This window comes from Lathyrus oleraceus, chromosome 2, assembly GCF_024323335.1.
Source record: "Lathyrus oleraceus cultivar Zhongwan6 chromosome 2, CAAS_Psat_ZW6_1.0, whole genome shotgun sequence".
Taxonomy (NCBI): Eukaryota; Viridiplantae; Streptophyta; class Magnoliopsida; order Fabales; family Fabaceae; genus Lathyrus; species Lathyrus oleraceus.
In genome coordinates, this window is record NC_066580.1 from 111406769 (window position 1) to 111427823 (window position 21055).

General features: G+C 35.3%; 1 protein-coding gene, 1 non-coding gene and 1 pseudogene across 2 annotated transcripts; 1 reads left to right on the plus strand and 2 right to left on the minus strand.

The window, feature by feature from the left end:
• Window positions 1-848: 848 nt before the first annotated feature.
• On the minus strand, window positions 849-922 carry TRNAR-UCG (transfer RNA arginine (anticodon UCG)). The gene has a single exon. It is a non-coding gene; the product is annotated as a tRNA-Arg (tRNA).
• A 2816-nt stretch (window positions 923-3738) lies between these two features.
• LOC127121200 (universal stress protein PHOS32) lies at window positions 3739-4863 on the plus strand. The gene is made up of 4 exons (XM_051051771.1): window positions 3739-4085; window positions 4189-4298; window positions 4381-4499; window positions 4617-4863. Exons 1-4 carry the CDS (start codon window positions 3911-3913, stop codon window positions 4711-4713), a joined length of 501 nt encoding a protein of 166 aa, XP_050907728.1. The 5' UTR covers window positions 3739-3910; the 3' UTR covers window positions 4714-4863.
• A 14226-nt stretch (window positions 4864-19089) lies between these two features.
• LOC127122133 (60S ribosomal protein L13-1-like) lies at window positions 19090-19810 on the minus strand (annotated as a pseudogene).
• Between the last annotated feature and the right edge of the window lie 1245 nt (window positions 19811-21055).

Genomic DNA, 21055 nt, shown 5'->3' on the forward strand with positions numbered 1-21055 from the left:
TAAATAGGTTCCGGTTTTTGAAGGCAAGGTGTTTCACACAAGTTCCCGAACATGAACTAGTCGAAATGACTGCGGGTGGTTTAGATTATTCCATTAGGAAGAGATATGGTCCAATTAGCAGACCGAGTTCGACAGGTAGAGCGTTTGAAAGCTGAAAAAGCTAGGGCAAGTAAGAACAAAATAAGGGAAAGGGTAGTGTATGTCAAAATGTATGGGGATAGTCAGGATATATAGCCATCACATAGGTTTTGACAAAAGCGAAATCAATTTGGCCGAGTTGAAACAAGGGTCACCTTACTCTTGCAAGGTTCTTGCACCTTCGAACGGGAAAAACCCCGTCGAAACAGAAAAGAATGATAAGTTCCCTAAGAGAACATACACCTTCGACGTGACATTATAGATTAATGATAAGTCCAATAAAAATCGAGAAAAAAACAATAATTAAATAGCAAGTTAACCCTAAAACAAATTATTTAAACACCTAATTTAATTCATATCTAATAATAAACTAACTAATCTATTATTCTAATCAATTAAAAACTAAATAACTTAATAATCTAAATTAATCATCATTTTATTAATCTAATAATAAATTAATAAAATTCAATTTAACCTTGTTAATATCAAATTATTTATTATTAATATTTATTTATTAATTATAATTTAATTAATTTTGTCGATATTATTTATTATTAACTTTTGGCAAAAAAGTTTGGTGGGAGATATTATAGAATTATACTTTAGTATAGGCTCATACAAATATTGAAAAGAGCTATTTGGGAGGGAAGTGTCGGAAATAAAAATGGAGAGGTGTTAAGCAAATTTTACGATTGTGTACAAAAAAGAAACGACCACAGTGGGAGTCGAACCCACGACCTTCTGATCCGAAGTCAGACGCGCTAATCCACTGCGCTATGCGGTCCTTGTTGCGTGATATTTCCCTCTTTTAATTCTACAGTACGTTTTTATATACCATTAAGTAATCGTAATGGGGCTTTGCAAACGGCAAGACGAAGAAGAAGAGAGTAGGGTTCTGCCTCGTGTCATTATAGTGCAGACTTTGTTAAGAATTGTTAGATGCTATACAAATATATATAGCCATCCTTTGTTAAGAACCGGTCTTCTTAATTTTGTACGCATGCAAGCTTCCAAAATGTGATGAAACTGCTCAGCCTTCTAGAACTCGTCAATCTGAGCTGCTTTTAGGACTAGTTTGCATAATGCAGTGATAAATGATCTACAATAATTAATTTTATGGTTATCTTAACCGAAGAGTTCTTAAGCAATTCCAATATGATTGCAAACATGTCCATAGTTTTTGTGTTTCCTAAGATGTATCTGTGATTGAAGCTAGAAAATTTGCTAATCACAATGCAAATTGTATTTTCTTAAAAACAGGTTTGCGTCCAAGAGATGTTCAGCAGTGGAGTCATGCAGTTATTGTTCTGCAGCTGTTCGATTTGAATCCCCAGAGTTTGGTTTTTGTCAAAGTAAAGATTGTACCAGCGATAATGTTAAACGGCGTAAGTTATTGAGATGTGCTGTTTGTATGGAGGTTTGTCCTAATAGCCCCCTATGGTTTTGTGTATGTTGCCACAGGGTTGTGTTTAGATTGCCTCCAGAACCACTTTTTAGGATGTCTTCATGTTGTCCAGATTCAGAGTCCTCAAATAGATCTTCCTCTCAAGCAGTATCCTCGAAACCATTATGTCCCTTTTGTGGGATTCTGCTACAGAGGAAACAACCAGACTTTCTACTTTCTCCTGCACCTGTATAACAATATTGAACTATTATTTATTTATTCATTATAATTGTGTTTATTGTGATTTTAAGAGGTTTTGATTCTTGTATCATAGCTTTGATATGCTGTTTATTATACATGAGATGTTACTAGTTTGGCAAAAGAGGGTTGAAATGAAAAAAGTTTTTTTACCATTTAATTTAAACCAGAGAAGTCATGTGGGACTTTAAAGTAATTATAGGGTGGTGGATAATGAATCTTAGAAAGTATATATCAAAACTCATTTCAACTATGAGATTTATTCCAAAAATTTAAAGCAATACATTTACCTGTATAAGATTTATTCCAAAAAACATATCGCAATGTTTTTCATACAACCTATGAGAAAAAGCAATTTTTGTTCTTTGAACTTGATTAAAGAATCAAATATAAAAGAAAGATATCTGCCTAAAATCTTACTAATAATATGCTATCAAGCACTTTATACAAAATCAGACACAAACTTAGAATAGTCAATAGTTTCTACTACCCAAATTATTAATTAGAATAGGTACAACTATTAAATAATATATGTATGCATGCATGTATGTGGGGGCAAAAAAAAGTTGGCAATACTAAAAGTATGATGAATATAGAAAGCCAAATTTATAGATATTTTTTTAGCTATTCTATTTCTAATAGACTAATACCAACAACAAAAGAACCCTTACAAGCTAGAAGATTTTAGAAGCGAGTTGCAGCATAAGGATTCTTAATTCTTTCACCTATTTATTCTCTACTCTTTACATCTTTTGTTGCTTTACTTAATTGTAGAAGATTAGTGATTTCAAGGACAATCATATTCTTTGTTCTTTTCTAGCAATGTCCTTTTTTCAACTAATAAACTGATGCAAGTGAATTGGCTAGACAAGATGTGACAATGTGTCCATGACATTGACAACAATGATATACACCTGTATGATAGTTGTATCTATATTTTTCTTTCTGTTTCTATGTAAGGAAAAGCAAGGTTCACTTTCTTTATGCCTTTCATCTTTATATATATATATATATATATATATATATATATATATATATATATATATATATATATATATATATATATATATATATATATATATATATATATATATATATATATATATATATATATATATATATATATATATATATATATATATATATGCAATATTCTACTGTGAAAAAAATTAAATTAATCGAATATAATCACATGTACGTCTAAGTGTTAGACACATCATATCGATACATGTTAGACACCAATATAACTTGAATCAAAATTATTGATGTTAGGAAGATTATTATTGTCATACGTGTCTGTGTCTCCGTGTTTGGTACTTGACATTAACACGTGTCAGATATCAAAATTGTTTTATATATGTTATTAAAATTAATTGAATATGATCAGATGTACGTGTAAGTGTTTGACACTTAACATCGACACGCTTTAGACACCAACATATCTTGAATCAAAATTGTCGGTGCTATGAAGATTATTATTGTCATAAACGTCGGTGTCTGGTACTTGACATTAACATATATCAGATATCAAAATTGTTTTATATAGTATAGATATCAAAATTGTTTTATATAGGTTATTATAAATTAATTGAATATAATCACATGTATGTGTAAGTGTTTGACACTTAACATCGACACGTGTTTGACATCAACGTACTATAAAGATGTCTGATATTTGACATTAATACGTGTCAGATATCAAAATTGTTTTATATAGATTATTAAAATTAATTGAATATAATCAAATGTAAGTGTAAGTGTTTGATACTTAACATCGACACGTTTTAGAAACTAACATATTTTGAATCAAAATTGTCGGTGTTATGAAGATTATTATTGTCATAAGTGTCGGTGTCTGATACTTGACATTAACACGTGTCAGATATCAAAATTATTTTATATAAGTTATTATGGTTAGAAATTCTTTTTATTTTTAATTTGTAAGGAACAAAACAAACTTGTTAGAAATTCCTTTCTCTTTTTCTTTTCCAACTATAGCACTTTCTTGAACATTCTTCTCTGTTAATTCCAAAACCAGCCAACAACATAACTCCTTGGTTTTAAATCAAACCTCATCTATAAAAAGGATATAACCAGTCTAAAATTATTATCAACATCAGTGAAAGAAAGATGGCAAAAACACACCAAGTTGGAGTAGCCATGGACTTCTCTCCTACCAGCAAATTAGCACTTCGATGGGCTGTTGATAATCTGATCAACAAAAATGATGAAATCATCATGATCATTGTTCAACCTCCCTCAGCTGATCACACCAGAAAAGAGCTTTTCGAAAACACTGGTTCACGTTAGTGCCCTTTTTCTCATTCTCTTTCTTTTATATCACAGGTAGTTCTTTCTTGCATCACAATCTATGACAACTTTTCTGTGTTTTTTTAATGAGGTTGCAGCTTTGGTGCCTCTAGAGGAATTGAGAGAAATAAACTTTACAAAGCAATATGGGATTGCCAAAGATGTTGAAGTCATAGATATCCTTGAAACTGCTTCCAAAACCAAAGGGGTATTTATGTAATTGAATATAATCATGTATGTCGATATCTCGGACTTTGTTTGTAATTTGAAGTATTGATGTTTTGAATCAGGCAAAGGTAATTGCAAAGGTGTATTGGGGAGATCCAAGGGAGAAATTGTGCAGTGCTGTGGAAGATCTTCATTTGGATTCATTGGTTGTTGGAAGCAGGGGTTTAGGTACCATTAAAAGGTAGTACTAAAATTTATGTTTCACTAAATTAATTTGAATGTTTTAAGAGAACTTTTGTGATTAATTTGATTCAAAAGATTGTTTAAACATTTGACATGTTTTTTCTTATTTTTTCAGTGTGTTGTTAGGAAGTGTTAGCAAGCATGTGGTTACAAATGCTTCTTGCCCGGTCACTGTGGTCAAGGGAATGCAATCTTCAAAGTCTAGGCATTGATATTATTGATACTTACTTTAAATTTATATACATATGAAAAAAATAAATCACTTAAAGTATTGTACCCTTTGAATAGCTTGCATAATTGTCTTTTTTTGGGGCATGTTTTGTATGTAATTAACATATAAATTTGAGTAGTATTAGGAATCATCTTTACAATTTATCACTTAGTTACATCTCATAGTGATAGTTATTTGCCCTATATTATGGAATATGGATGAGAGACTTGTTTTCAATAAAATAATTAAAAATCCCTCTTAAAACCAATTTTACATCACTAGAAATAATTTTACTTAATGTAAAAGTGGAATCAATGCGCTAAAATTTTAGAGGAAATATGTTGGTAGGACACCTTTGCTTTAGTTAAACTATGGATTATTTTCAAGTTTCCAAGATTTGGGATCATTTTTTACTCAAGCACTACCTTTCCTTTTCTTTATTTATTTTTGTTTAAATAATAGACTACTTTTACGAGCACCGTCTATTGAAATAATGACGTTGGGATATAAAATATAATCCAAGTTGTGCGAGTTTCAAGTCCAAAGATAATTAGGGTTTGAGGTTTTTTACTTAGTTTGTTATATTTGTTACTTAGTAGTCAAGTAACTTTAAATAGAAATACATACATATGTAAATCAATTTGTAACACGATCATTTTTCAATAATAGTAATCCTTATTTTATACTCTCCCTCTCTCTCTCCCTCCTCACTAAAAGTGCCTCACGCACTGACAAATTGATATCTAGAGTTCTGATTAGATTCTTGATCGTGTTTTCAAGAATCACACGTCGGTGATCGTGTTTCTGGGATCACGAGTTGTTAATCAATCGTTGCAAAGATGAATGGTACTAATGGCATTCCGATTTCTCTTCAAATTCTTGACGGAAAGAATTGGATTCGATGGAAAAAATAGATGCAGTCCTTGTTCGGCTTTCGTGAAATCCAATAAGTGGTTACTAATGACGTCCCTGAGCTTACTGAGAATGAAACCGATGCTCATAGAGTCGCGCTCAAGGAGGCAAAGAAAAAAGATAGCAAGGATGCGTATTACATTCAATCGGCGGTAGATTCGGAGAATTTTGGCAAGATCTTTCATGCTGAATCGACAAAGGAGACATGGGATATTTTTGTCAAGTACTATTAAGGAGGTAAAAAGTCAAAGACGTCAAATTGCAGACTTTGCAACAAAAGTATGAATTGTTGTAGATGGGAAAAGATGGAAAGATTGCGGGCTATGTGTCGAAGGTGAAGAATCTCGTTCATCTCATGAAGGATTATGGTGAAACCCTAACTTATAAGATGACAATTGATAAGCTAATGCGTACGCTGACCTCTCACTTTGATCACGTTATAGTAGCTATTCAAGAATTCAACAATGTTGAAACCATGAAACTGGAAGATTTGGTTGGTTCGTTGGAGGTGTGTGAGATTAGGATTGTCGAAAGAAAGACGTTCAAGATTCGATACAAGCACTACAGGATCAGGCTTGGAAGAAGCACGACGGTTCCAACAAATTCAAAGTCAAAGGAGACAAGACTCAGAGCAAGAAGTTTTGGTCAAACCCTCAAAAACACAAGGTCGGTGATAGGGCTTCTGAATCCTCGAAAAGAAGACGAGGAAACGCATATCAGAAAGACAAAGAGAAAAAAGGTGTGCAGTGCTATAATTGTGAAAAATGGGGTCACGTGGCCAAGAATTATTGGTATAATAAAGACAAGGGATCGGCAAAAGGCAAGGAGGAAGGAGAAAACCTTGCACACCAGGATTCAGATGATTATAAAGATATGGTGGTTATGGATGCAATTATAGATGACCATGTCGATTCTAAGATCTGGTTCCTCGACTCAAGCTGATCGAATCATATGACTGGTCAAAAAGTGTGGTTAGCAGATTTCGACTTGTCGAAGAAGAGCAAAGTAAAACTTGTTGATAATATCTCAATGCAAGCAAAAGGTCTTGGCAACATAGTTATTCAAAGGTGCAATGTAGGAAAAGCTATGATCAAAGATGTACTCTATGTACCTGGAATGAAGTGCAATTTGCTAAGTGTTAGACAATTGGTCGAAAAAGGTTTCTCAGTGATTATAAAAGATGGGGCCTTGGAACTATTCGACACTCGGAATAATTTGGTCTTGAAATATCCTTTGTCAAAAAATAGGACATTCAAGACCATGATGAGTTCGACTGAAGCACAATGTCTAAAAACTGTTGTCGACCACAAGCATAGTTGGATGTGACATTTGAGGTTTGAACATTTGAACTTTCGATCACTCAATCAAATTATCATTCAAGATATTATGACTGGCATACCAGGTCTGGAGATTCCCGACAAACTCTATGAAGGTTGTCTAGTCAGAAAGCAATCCAGAAAGTCTTTCATTTCGACTATGCTAATGAGATCCTCATGCATACTCGACGTTGTACATTCAAATGTATGTGGACCTTTTGAAGAGCATACTATTGGTGGAAACAAGTATTTTATTTCGTTTGTCAATGAGTTTAGTCAAAAGATGTGAATCTATGTGATCAAGCGAAAGGACGGAGTATTCTAAATCTTTAAGAGATTCAATATGCTTGTTGAAAACATGAGTGATAAGAAGATCAAAGCTCTATGAACATGAGTGAGATTCGAATTATCCACATCATGCATATGCAAAGGAGGAAGTAGAGTGAGAAAGGAAGAAAAATAAGCATATAAGAAGAGCAACCATAATTTATACCTTTTAGGCGATAGAGAACCGGTAAGTCTTCTCCTTGTGTCATTCGCGTTGATTCAAATGGTGTAATTACGATTGTTATTCTGCGTCGTGGATCACAATGTTGGTTTTTATTGATATCGCGAGAGAAAGCTTAGATCACCGCTTTATGATTAGAAGCATGCATGTGGTGTCGATTAACAGACAATTCTGAATCTGTAAGGTGTCGTTGAAATTCGGCGATGGATGAGGAACGCGAGACGGAGAGGAGAATATTTGGTGGTGTTTGAAGAATTGGCGTCGATCATTTCTTCATGGATGAACGAAAGGCGAAATCGATGATGAATGTGAGTTGAAGGTCGAACACGTACATTTCCGTCAGTTTCACACCAAGAGACCCTTGTTCTTATGACGCTTTGACTGGTGCAAGGTGGGGATGGATCCGATCCGATCCACTTTTGGCTTCCTATGTGTTAGCTTAGCATCAAGCCTAAACAAGCCAGACACTTTTCATACCTACATTAACGTTGGAACACCCCTGCGTCCAAATGAAGGCCTTTGGGCCTGCCATGGGCCTTATGCCTTAGTCCTTGTACCTTTTCTTGGCCTTTTTGTATTTTCGTTCTTTTGTGTTGTTTGGACTATCAACTAAATTAGTAGTTTGATTACGTTAACTAAGTCTTTGATTTAGGTTAGTTAATTAATTTTAGAAATTTAGATTGATTTAGACTTAATTAGAATCACTTAGAAATTAATTATGTTTACCTAATTAGGCTAATAGGCTAGAAATATATATTTTTATTATTAGAAATTTAGAATCGTTTAGTTTTTAGAATCTTGGGTACGCCTATTAAATTTTAATTTATTGACAAAGAAATTTAGGTCAATTTGATGACTTAGAATTTATTGAAATTAGATAATTAGGTTTAATTGGACTAACTGGTCAATTAGTGTGAAATGTCCTTTTTACCCTTAAGGGGTTATTTTGTCATGTTAGCCATGAAAATCCATGTTCCCTTAGAAATTTTTGACATAGATTTTTAATCAGGCCTCGATCAATTATATCATGATCCCTTAGGTTGGTTCGATTAATTTCTACCTATTAGATTAGGTTTAATTTTAATTTCCAATTAATCCAAACCCTCAGATTTAAATTGATCAAAAGCAATTTTGATGAATTAAATCCTTTGAACTTGTATAATCACACAGTCTAAACTGAGTGACCAAAAGACCCTTGGTCACTTAATAAGACTTATCCTTCCAAGCTGTGGAGCTCAAGATCTCAAGTCAGATCTTCAATCAAGGCATCCTCAGTCACATCGAGCAGCAGATTATACAAGATAAATCAAAGGTTAACACTTCGTAAATACGATTCAAATTGTACGAAACGAGCCTTAAGTAGTAAGGAATGATGAGATAGAGTTTCTCCTATCCTTGTCTAGAGTGACTCTGCGTACGAGGCATAGGCCCTAGATATTCAGAGCATTCACCCTTATTCATAGACTTTAGTGCGATACGAATCGAATAAACTACCAAGTCTTCTTCACACAAGACAACACCAACACAAGGAGTAATAATGAAGACCCTCCTCCAACAACTTGTCAGTTAAGAAAAGTATCATGCACCACGAGCCTTAAGTAGTAAGGAATGATGAGACAAAGTTTCTCCTATCTTTGTCTAGAGTGACTCTGCGTACGGGGCGTATGCCCTAGCTATTCAAAGCATTCTCCCTTATTCATAGACTTTAGTGTGATTCCTATCAATCGACTGTCAATCTTATTATTAATTCATTCTCCATTCTAATTATTTCAATTAATCATTCAATCATATTCTTTTGCCTCCTCAATCAACTTGTTTTCATCCCTAGTAGGCTGAACTACGAAAGCTCTGATTTCCTTATTGCACTATAAGGATACGTAGGTAGGAGAATCCAAATTCTTCGTGAGCTACCTTATTTATCAATCTACCCTATTTATCGATCAATCGTTCAACACTTCAATAGAAAAGAACCATTACACATCAATCATTTCTTCCTTAGTAGATCATTAATCATACTCCCTTTGACATTTAGATATCCTTTGGATCAATTCCCTTATAATCAAGTCTTTGAATCATAATCAATCAACGCAATCATTGTTTGCGTCGTCAGTCCTCTTGTGCTTTGGCAAACCCTTATTCATTATGAGCCTTATCAGTCCTCTTGTGCTTGGGCTCACTCCAGTCAATCATTGTTTGCCTTATCACTCCTCTTGTGCTTTGGCAACCCCCTTAATCATTTATTCATCTTATAAGACCTCTCATGCTTAGACGAAACCCTCTTTCCTTATAAATCCTCTCGTGTGTAACCCAATCATTTCTTAATCATTGTTCGTCTTATAAGACCTCTCGTGCTCAGACGAAACTCTCTTTCCTTATAAATCCTCTCGTGTGTAGGCCAATCATTGTTCGTCTTATAAGACCTCCCGTGCTTAGACAAAACTCTCTTGCCTTATAAATCCTCTCGTGTGTAGGATAATCATTTCTTAATCATTGTTCGTCTTATAAGACCTCTCATGCTTAGACGGAACTCTCTTGCCTTATAAATCCTCTCGTGTGTAGGCCAATCATTTCTTAATTAGTGTTCATCTTATAAGACCTCTTGTGCTTAGACGAATCTTTTGCCTTGTAAATCCTCTTGTGTATAGACCAATCATATCTCATATTTCACTTGCCCTTATGGTAGATCACCATTATTAGGTTAGTACAACACTCTTGCTTGTTAAGCAACTTATCCTTCCCCTTGACTATCAATCTCGTTCCTTTGTTTTCAGTCGTAGTATGATGAACTACGATTGTTATGATTTTCTCATTGCACGATGAGAATACGTAGGCACGAGGGTTCAAATCCTCCGCGAGCATACTTATTTATTATTCCTGCCTTAGGGTATCCCCCCCATTCATTTCCATGATGTGGTCATACTCTACCTTCATCCACTTCATGTGATACATCCTATCTTTTGAGCCAAATACAATATACCTTTGAGCTCCATCTTGTATCTCTTTGTGAACCAAGAGTCAATGTGTTTGTCTTGTTAGTCCTCTCATTGCTTAGACGAACATATCCTTACTTACTTTGCAGCCATAAACAGGTAATCCTTTCTTTTTCGGTTGTTCTAATACAGTGTTGTAGGCCCTCACTTGTTGGTTCATACCAGTTTTACTCTTGGGATCACGTTTTCACCCCTTGTTGGAGTTCAAATCATACAATCCTTTGGTTCATACCATACTGTTATCACAACTTCTTTTCATCTCCCACCACTAGTTCTTTGAACTACGGAGACTCTGTTGTATGTTCGAGTGTGCAATGCATTCAGGTATATTTCAGCTGGCTTCATACATTAATGCAAATTTTGGGTGGATGTCATTCCTTTAAAATTATTAGAACACTGAGGAGAAGTTAATGTTGAAGTCGAGGTTTCATAACTTTCAAAAATCTAAAAAATGTCATGAATAACACACAATCAGTTGATCATAAATTAATACATTAACAAATTTTAATTATTAAAACTAATCAATAAACTAACTGTCAAGTTCCACAAAACTGAGGTCTTTCTGACAATGTTCAACCTGCACAATTGCAACGATTAATAAGTTTGCAACATCAACCAAAATAATCGACATACAATTATTTCTTCAAGGAGTTGGAAGATGTTGTTACTTTCAGATGTTCTTTGATAGTTGTTGAAGAACTTCCACTCAGAGTGGAAAACTATTGTTGATAAAGAAAGAGACAAACTGGATGCAGTTTTGGCGTCTTCATCAATACAAAATGATAAGTATGTGATTTCTGAAGATTATTTCTCCAACAATGTTGAAAATGATAATGGTGAGATTAGTAGTAAATTTATTGATGGAATAATGACCCTTGTTATAGCAACATGCAAAGGAAGTTCACAAAAACAATACCGCACAAATCAGTCCAACTTAGTTGCTAATTACAGAATTTGGATTGGACACATCAACATCAAATGCAACTTAGTATCCTTACTTTATGTTGTTTTGAGGCATACTTAACTTAAAGTGTCTCAAAATTTCAAACATGGCAGTAATACCTACAACTTCAAATCAGTATACATCCACTTCTTACCTTGATAAGCTTCCTACAGCAGGACCACAGGTTCGGTTGCAACAACCTCATTATTATGGTACACCATTATGTGGAACTCAATATAGTTTGAAAAATTCATATAAACAATAGTACCAAAACATTTGGGCGGCACAATTACTAACACAAGATGGAAAATACGGTGTTGGTGGTGCGGTAACTGGATAAGTAACAAAACAGTTTGCTATGATGCCATGGAAAGATATGTGCCACACTTGTAGAAGTAGAGTTTCATCACTAACTTACAATCTTTGGGTTATGCAAAAACCTTTGGCAATATGTCAAAACCAACACAGTAATTAAGCCTCCCAAAAGAATCGGTATAGATAAAACAATCCCTTCTTATAACAACTGCTAGCATTTGTTGTTTGTGCAGTGCACAACCATCACACGATGGTTCTATTCGTCAACTTTCATTAGCTATTATTGCTTATGCCTGTCTTTGTTCACCACCATATGGTTTTCTACAAAAATGAAATTATAACATGAAATCACCAAATCAACATCACTCAGAAAATTAAACCAACTGTCAAAATCTCAAACTAGGGTTCATAATAAAATACGTATTATAGTAAAAACAGAGAAAAGGAGACCTCATTGAGGAAGCGAAGAAATGAATTGTGGTTTTCATTGTTTGTGTTGTTGGACTCTCCTAACCCAAGTGCTCAAGCCGCTATGAAGCTTGCATGTGACCTTTATGTGCTGAATCAAAGATGCAGATCTATCTTTAGAAAAGTTACGAAAAGGCGATGTTGAGATAATTGTTGTAATGTGGTCATTATATCAGAAACATGAATTGGTGCATGATGACCTCAGTAAATATAATAATACACTTTATTATGAGGGTCAATTGTATATTATTAATGTTTCTCAATCGGCTGACCTTGACCATGCTCTTGTTATTGATTTTCTACATAAAGTCTCTACTCATGGTGTAGATGCCATGACAGTAGAAGAACTGTTAAACTTTATTGAGGATGTATCCATTGGTGCTGATTCTGTGGAAAATTATTTAGAGGAGAAGCAGCAAACAATGTCCATGGTATATCTCGACATTCTAGAAGAGAATATTTCGGAGAAACACATCAAAAGAATCAGGAATCTTAAATCAGAACCATCATGGTTGCATCCATTAGTCTCGCGCCTATGCTATTTAATTTGAGTTGCCACACTTAGGGTTTCTGGGTAGTTATGATTAATTCTTGGGTCTTGTTTGGTTGTTGAGAAAACCAGAGGGTTTTCTTTAGAGTTTTAGTAATTTAAAAGGTGGATTTATGTTGAGTTTTTGTTGGGCTTTGACAATGGTGAAATTCTGTCCATGGTGGAGAGAGTGAAAACGAGAGATTAAAGGAAAAGAGGAAGAAGGTAATTTCAAATGGAAAAACCTGTTTTCTTTCTTACGTTAAGGGTTCAATTTCGGTTGAATCCGACGAGGTTTCGAAAATTTTACCTTGTACCCCTACAGTTAGTCCCATACCCCTACAAAATTTTAAAAATTCTCATTCTACCCTTAATTGGTTTTAACCAATTTACCATTTCATTTTTATCATTCAGTTGAAAATTTCAGAAATTACACTTTCACACCCCTCGTTCCGGAACACCTGCAAAAAGACTTCCGGTATGTATTTTTCCCAAACCGGAAGACTTAAAGAAAGAGTTCCGGAACACATAAATCAATGAACCGGAACACTTCATAAAAGAGTTCCGGTTCAATTAAAAAAAAATCCCAAACCGGAACACTTTTTTAAAGAGTTCCGGTGAACAAATTTATACATACCAGAACTCTTTGGAAAAGTGTTCCGATTTGGTTTATGTGTGTACCGGAAGTCTTTCAAGAAGTCTTCCGGTTCGCTTTTTTTTTTTTTAATTTTTTTTTTTTGCAGAAATGGAAAATCTTCCCCAAATATGTGTAGATACTACTGATGCGTTTATGACGACGGAAAGATTTGGTACACGAGAAGAGGTTATCAGATGGATTAAAGAGGTTGGAATCGACAATAAAGTAACTGTTATTATTAGTCGTTCAGATACTGAAACGGGGAAGAGAGAGAAGTAACAAAATAATATTTGGTTGTGATAAAGGTGAGAAACACAAGATTAGTGATAGTGGTACCCAAAGTGCGTCCAAGAAATGTGGATGTCCATTTAAAATCAGGTCGACTCCGGCAAAAGATGGATCTGGTTGGAAGATTGATGTAAAATGTGGGTTACATAATCATGGTTTACCTGATAGATTAGAAGGTCATTCGTTTATTGGTAGGTTGACCACAAATGAGAAGCAACATGTCGCTGATTTGGCAAAGAGACATGTAGCACCTAGACACATGTTGCTTTCCTTTCAAGACAATTATCCTGAGAATGTCACTCGGATTACGCAAGTATACAAGCATAAGAGTGTGATACAAAAAGAGATAAGAGGTCCTAGGAGTGAGATACAACATCTGTTTAAGCTTATTGAGGATGCAGGATATGTGTATTGGAGTAGAAAAAAGAATGACTCTGAAGTGGTGAGAGAGATATTTTGGGCACATCCTGATTCAGTTAAGTTGTTGAATATATTTCCGATTGTGTTAGTTATGGATAGCACCTAAAAGAAAAACAAATATAGATAACCTTTGTTTGAAATTGTTGGCATGACATCGACCGAGTTGACTTTTGCTGTTGGATTTGCGTATATGGAGTCTGAGCAAACAGAGAATTTTTGCTGGGTATTGGAGAAATTAAAAGAGTTGTTTGTGAAGAAAGACATGTGTCCACAAGTGATTTTGACAGATAGAGATCTTGCTTTGATGAAAGCAATTGAAGTTGTGTTTCCCAGCTCGATTAATTTGCTATGTAGATTTCACATTAACAAAAACGTTGGTGCCAAATGCAAACAACATGTGGTGAATGACCTGCAAAAGACGATAGACACATTATGGATGGAAGTTGTCTGGGCTAGTGATGAGGTTGAGTATGGTCAGCGGTTGCATCAACTTGAGCAAGCATGTGTTGATTATAGTGGATTTATTAATTATGTGAAAGACACATGGTTGACTCCACATAGGCATAGATTTGTTGGAGCATGGATTAATCGAGTGCTACATTTGGGTAACACAACGACTAATCGGTACGTCTTATAATTTTGTATGTGTTATTTTTATATCTGATATTATTTTTATGTATTTTTTATGTGTTATTTTCAATATTTTTAGGGTTGAATCTGCTCATTGGAAGTTAAAGTAGATGTTAGGAAACAGTATAGGTGACATGGTCAAATGTTGGGAAGCCATGAATAACAACTTGAGGTTACAACTGGGAAACATTAGAGCTTCTTTTCAAAAGAGTTTTTACGAAGTTGAGCACGCGCACGTAAGTCCCTTTTATGGTTTTTTGCGTGGTTCTGTATCTCGGGCTGCTTTGAGACGTATTGCTGAAGAGTTATTGAGAGTTGATTATGTTGGAACTAACAGGCAAATATGTGGTTGTACTCTTAGAACATCTTATGGGTTACCTTGTGCTTGTGAGTTAGGAAGATACAGAGTAGGTGGTATACCGATACCCATTGATGTTGTTCATGTTCATTGGAGGAAACTAACTATGGAAGTTGAGTTAGAGGTAGGTGAAGATGATGGATCAGAGGTGGATATGACTTCTGCAAAGGATGAGTTGTGGAGACGATTTAGGTCATTAGATGTTATTGGGAAAAGGGCATTAAAGAGTAGGGTATGTGAACTAGCATACCCAACAATGACAACATTGTGTCCACCACCTGAGAAAATAAAAACCAAAGGAGGAGTGAAGAAGAAAGGGAAAAAACCAGCAAATTATGATGTTTATAGGGACCCTTCGTATCATGAGTATGTTGATAAGGCATCTCAATCTTCACAAAGGCAATCTCAACCATCACAGACTTCGAAGAAGATCAAATTATCAAAAAAGCAACCACAATTCATTCTTCAATTTCCTAATCATATTAGGTCATACATTGAAGATGTAGTTAATGTTGAATCAGATGGTAATTGTGGATTTAGAGTCATTGCATCATTGCATGGATATGGTGAGGATGGTTGGCCAATGGTTCGCAGAGAGTTGGGGTTGGAAATAATAGACAAGGATAGGTCAACTTTGTATGACAAGTTATTTTCTAATCGGTTGTCAGCAGTGAGAGAATCTTTGATGATAGAATCCTTTGGTTCACAGACACCTGAAAAATGGATGAGTCTACCAGATATGGGTTACTTGATAGTGAATCGCTATAATGTTGTACTTGTCTTTTTAGGCAATCCGTGCATCACTTTCTTTCCGATGACAAGTTCACATTCACCAAATGTCTCTATTTATTGCATTGGTTTTGTTAACCACAATCATTGGGTTCAGGTACGTATTTATATGCCTAAATATTTTAATTATTTCAGTTAATATTTTATGTTATATGACTTAATCTTTTAATTATTTTACTTTATCAGGTTAACATTAGATTGGAAGAAATTTCGTTCTCATATAGCAACTACTTGGATGTTAGGATTTGCAGGACGTATGCAACATTGGCAATTACTTACACCTGTATTAGCATGATTATGTAATCAAAACATAAATATGTAATCAAAACATGAATTTTATATTATTATGTCTATTATATTCAAAGCTTAATACATAAAACCAATGTGAACGAGAAATATGCAAAGCTTCAAATAAATCAGAAAACTGTGGATCTTCGTCTTCGGCATTAACCTGTCTCAAATAACGATGAATCAATGTAGATACACGAGCCCAATCAGGATCAGATGGTCCGGCGTCATATACAGGAACGGGTACTGTCGCACCTCGAAAAATGGGGATACGACTTCAAAGCGAAGCGCGGCCGCACGCTCGCAATGATGGACTAAACAGAGTCGCCACCGAACTTTATTTATTCCTAAAAAGGAAAGGGGAAATATCGATAAAACCCAGGACAAAAGAAAGGATAAGATATGGTCATCGCAACCAATATCAGGGTTCGGGAGTCGATTACGCAAGGGGAAGGTATTAGCACCCCTCACGTCCGTTGTACTCAACGGGAACCATTAGGTTAATTGTGTGCGTTAATGTTAGTTTGAAATATTAGGCTTTTCGATTTATTAGGTGGGAAAGAATAAATAGAATCAAAAGGAAAGAGAAGATGTTTTTGGATTTTTTAACGAAGGACTAAACCTAAGTTTTTTATTAGTGGGCCTGACAAGATTTAAAAATGCTGCTCCTACGTATCTCAAAAGAGAAGTCAAGGCTTACGTAGTTCTGGGTAGAAAAATGTTTGTTTGTTGGTCGATTTTAGCGAAAGCTATATTGTATTAATCGACGGAAACATTGTTTTACCCAAAACAGATGAGGAGTGGACGCATACCACACATCGAACGGATTTATAAATCTACATTCGGAAAAGCGTCACTTATCTCGACTCAACAATCGTGGCCGAAACATTGTTTTATATCACTTAAGACAAGATACCTTTCGTTTATGAAAAAGGTTTTTGATTAATCGCACGGCGGCGAGAAAAGTGTTTGATTAGTTGGATGTATTTTGAGTGATGGCGAGAACTTGGATGAGCGAGATATACATCTTGAATCCTAGCCTCAGGAGTGCACGGTATACACCATGTTCCATTTCCATCTTTATTGAAAAAGTATTAAGGTATGAATTAGGTATTTTGAAGTTTGAAAGACGAGTACTTGTGACCTACAAGCTCTTACAGCTTGGGTCTAATACTCGGGACTACGTCTGGACATTCCACCCAGGCAGTCTGTTTCTTTCCAATATTGCTAAGAAAATGATTCGAATATTTATGAATGTTTTGGAGGGAAGACGAATATTTATGGCTTGCAAGCTCTTACAGCTTGAGCCTAATATTCGGGATTACAACTGGATATTCCCTCCAGGTAATCTTTTTCTTCCAACTTTATTAAGAAGATGGTTTGAGATATTTACAGGTGTTTTGGAGAGAAGACGAATATTTATGGCTTGCAAGCTCTTACAGCTTGAGCCTAATATTCGGGATTACGACTGAACATTCCATCCAGGTAACCTTTTTCTTCCAACTTTATTAAGAAAATGATTTTGAATATTGGAGTGTTAAAGAGAAGACGAATATTTATGGCTTGCAAGCTCTTACAGCTTGAGCCTAATATTCGGGATTACGACTGGACATTCCATCCAGGTAACCTTTTTCTTCACGTTTTATTTAGAAAATGATTTGAATATTAAATTAAAACAATTAAAGCACCGAGGTTTGAAATTATTGAAAGTTAAGTTGATGTTGCTTAAGAGCTCATTGTAAGAAGGCCCAAGAGTAAGCCATGTGAGGTTGATGGCGATGCTTAAAAGCAATCGACTTACAAGGGTATGAAAATGGGCTCGATATTGAATCGAGAAAAATGATTTTTTATAGTTTAAAGCGGTTTTGAGTGGATGATGAAATTAAAAGAAAACAAATCAACCATGAGTATAATAAAAACACAAACATATAATAAAATGCTAAAAGAAAATAAAATGCTAAAAGAAAAAGCTAAAAGAAATAAAATGCTCAATACGAGTATCGAACCCACTACACTAAAGACCATAAAAATCACCCCTCTCCACCAGACCACTCATGACTAGTTATTATTTTAATGCTATTTTAGATATGTAAACCAAGATATATTAGACATTAGAATAAAAACTAAGATAAAAAAATTTGTTGGACTACCAGGAAAATGAACAAAAATCAAACCCAGCCGCCTGGCTGTTGGGTTCACAAGGTTAGGATTTGGGAACACTAAATAGCAATTAACTAATACTAATACCAATAAACAATAGTTAATGACCATTTGAAAACTCAACGTTCAACCATTGGGATTTAAAGGTTCTGCTAAAAAAAAGAGAAACAATAATGAATAAATAAAAAAAAGAAAAGAAAAGGTGAGGACAACGAAGGAAAATCCAGAATCCCAATCGTCTTCCTCTCTCTATCTCACTCGCCCTCAATGAAAACTCCCTCTGCTCTCGCGTCCCCAACCTTCACCGTCAACCTTCTCTCACCCCTCACAACCTCTCACAACCTCTCATTCGCTCACCTCTCACAATCTCTCTTAAAATCGCCCATCGTCGCTCACATCTCACTCAATCTCTCTGAAACGATGCAAGAAACCATGGCTAAAACAAAAAGGGCTCACCTTCGGCGGTGGCGACGGTGATGATGGAGCCTAAACTTCACTATTTCGCCTCTCTATTCCAGGTATGTATCGATTTTTGGGATTAGGGTTCTTTTGAAGTTTTTCGCCGCTCTCTAATTTTCGTCCCCTTACTGATTCGCTTTCTTCCCTCTTATATCTCTCACGAATTAGGGTTTGAATAGGTATCTTTGGTGTTACAAGAAGTTACTCTGCGAAGTTCCTTTTGTGCTCAGAAATTGGATTGACCTTTTTGATGCTAGAATTTGTTAACAGGTAATCTGAGCATCTGAGCATTCCTCTTTGTTTTTGTCTCAATTCCAATTTGGGAATTTCCTTGAAATTTTAACTCTTTGACTGATTACTTTATCTTTTACTGCAGTGAAAATTGGTTAACGCAGGAATGGCTTTGGCTTGTAGCGTTTCCATTTGATCGTCTCTTCTTGTTGTCTTCCTTTTCTGCCTCAGCGGCCCTCTTGAGCTGAGCACCAAGGTGACGCTTGTTTGTGCGTTCAAGGCGGAGCTTGTAATAAGCTTTGAATGCCTTCATTTCATCAATAATTTTAACAAGTTCAACGGCTGGCTTCTCCCTCACAATTGGCAAGTATGATCCCTGGACTTGTGTGGCATTAGCAAGTTCCTCAGGTGTAGAGTCACCAGCCTTGGTCTTGCGTCCACGTCTTGGGAATACAACCAACTTGGCCTTGTATGTCTTCAGCCTCTGCACATTAGCTTGAAGACCCTCCAAAGAACGGTTCCTGCGACGATGATCTATGGCAATGCCAATGGTTGGAGCAAGCTTCTTTGGGATACCAGCAGCCTTCAACTTTTTAAGAGAAAATCATTTACCAGCTCGGAGTTTCATGTTGTATTTGGCAGTTTGTCCATGAACAATTGGCCTAAGAGGTCCAGCAGTAGGCCTGGGGAAAATCTTAACTGCCTTCTTTTGGCGAGCCAAGCGTCTTCTGGTCTTCCTTGCTGGTTGATTAAACCATGTCTTCACGTAGTTTTGCCAATGTTTACGAAAATGTTCATTGGGGATAACATTGTTGTGCTTAACCATGGTGCCTTACCTGCAAGGTTGCTTCTGACTTGCTCATTGGTTGTTGTACTGCAGGTTGAATTTGAAGATTATTCGAGACTGAATATGAGATTCTGCCGAATGCTTAGCAGAGAACAAGGCTTTTATTGTAATTATTTTTCCTATCAAGTTATGCAGAAATTTAGCAAATGAACTTATGTTGATTTCTGCTTCTGTCACATTGAGTAGGATGCTTAGCAGTAAGCTTGTATTAATAATGTTCTTCCTATCAACTTTATACAGATGCTAACAATTGATACCCATGAATGTTGTAGCCTTGATGAATTGTCGTATGTTGTTGTTAATTCTCTTGATATGATGATGAAGTTCCAATATTTTTGAGTTTTCAAATCTGGCCCGTGTGAATTTGCAGGGTATTCATAATGATCATGTTAAGAACCAGTGGTAAGTACAAACCACAATGATGCTTTGATGCTTGTTGAAAAAGAAAGCAGGCGGTTCTTGTGTGTGAAATTCATGGCCTTTTGATTACTTTGTTTTGTAGGAACCTCCATGGAAGGAAAAGTAACTTGGGATAGAAGGAGATGATGATATGAAAGCATGAAGATGGTGGATGTTAATGCTTAGGAATTTGAATTAAATGTTAGAACCTTATGTCATGAGCTTGTATTTTTGAATTTGATTCATATGTAAGATATCAACATGATTATGTACTTGAACCTTGAATTTTGAATTCGAAGTTGGTAATTGGATGGAATGTTTGGATTTGTATATGAGTTAATCATTGTAAGCATGTGTGGGCTATAGCTTGGATGTAGTTTGGAACCAAATCAATGCAGTGTAAAGCATGTAAGACATGGTTGGAATTGTATGGAAATGTGAAATGGTGCAAATGTACTTGAAATGTTATTTGTAATTTGATTTTGAATGAAATGGGAAGTGTATGATTATATGATAGTTGTTATATGAAATTAGCATTTTGGAACATGGAATGATATTGATTTGAATTGGGATTGAAATATTGTATGGTTTAAGTGAAAATGTGAATTGGTGTAGGTTGGATCAAGTGAATGCCAAGTCCATGTTTATGGTTTTAAAATGTTTGTCCTTTGGAAGATGACTTTGTAATTCATGACCATGTTGTAATGGGGATGGTTTATGGTTTGGAAATGTAATTGCCTTGAACGGTCTCATATGAGCATGATTTGAATGGAAATGAATTGATGAAATTAAACATGAATCTTGAAGCTAGATAATGACCAATGTCTATCAATAAACAAAATGGATTTGGGAATGA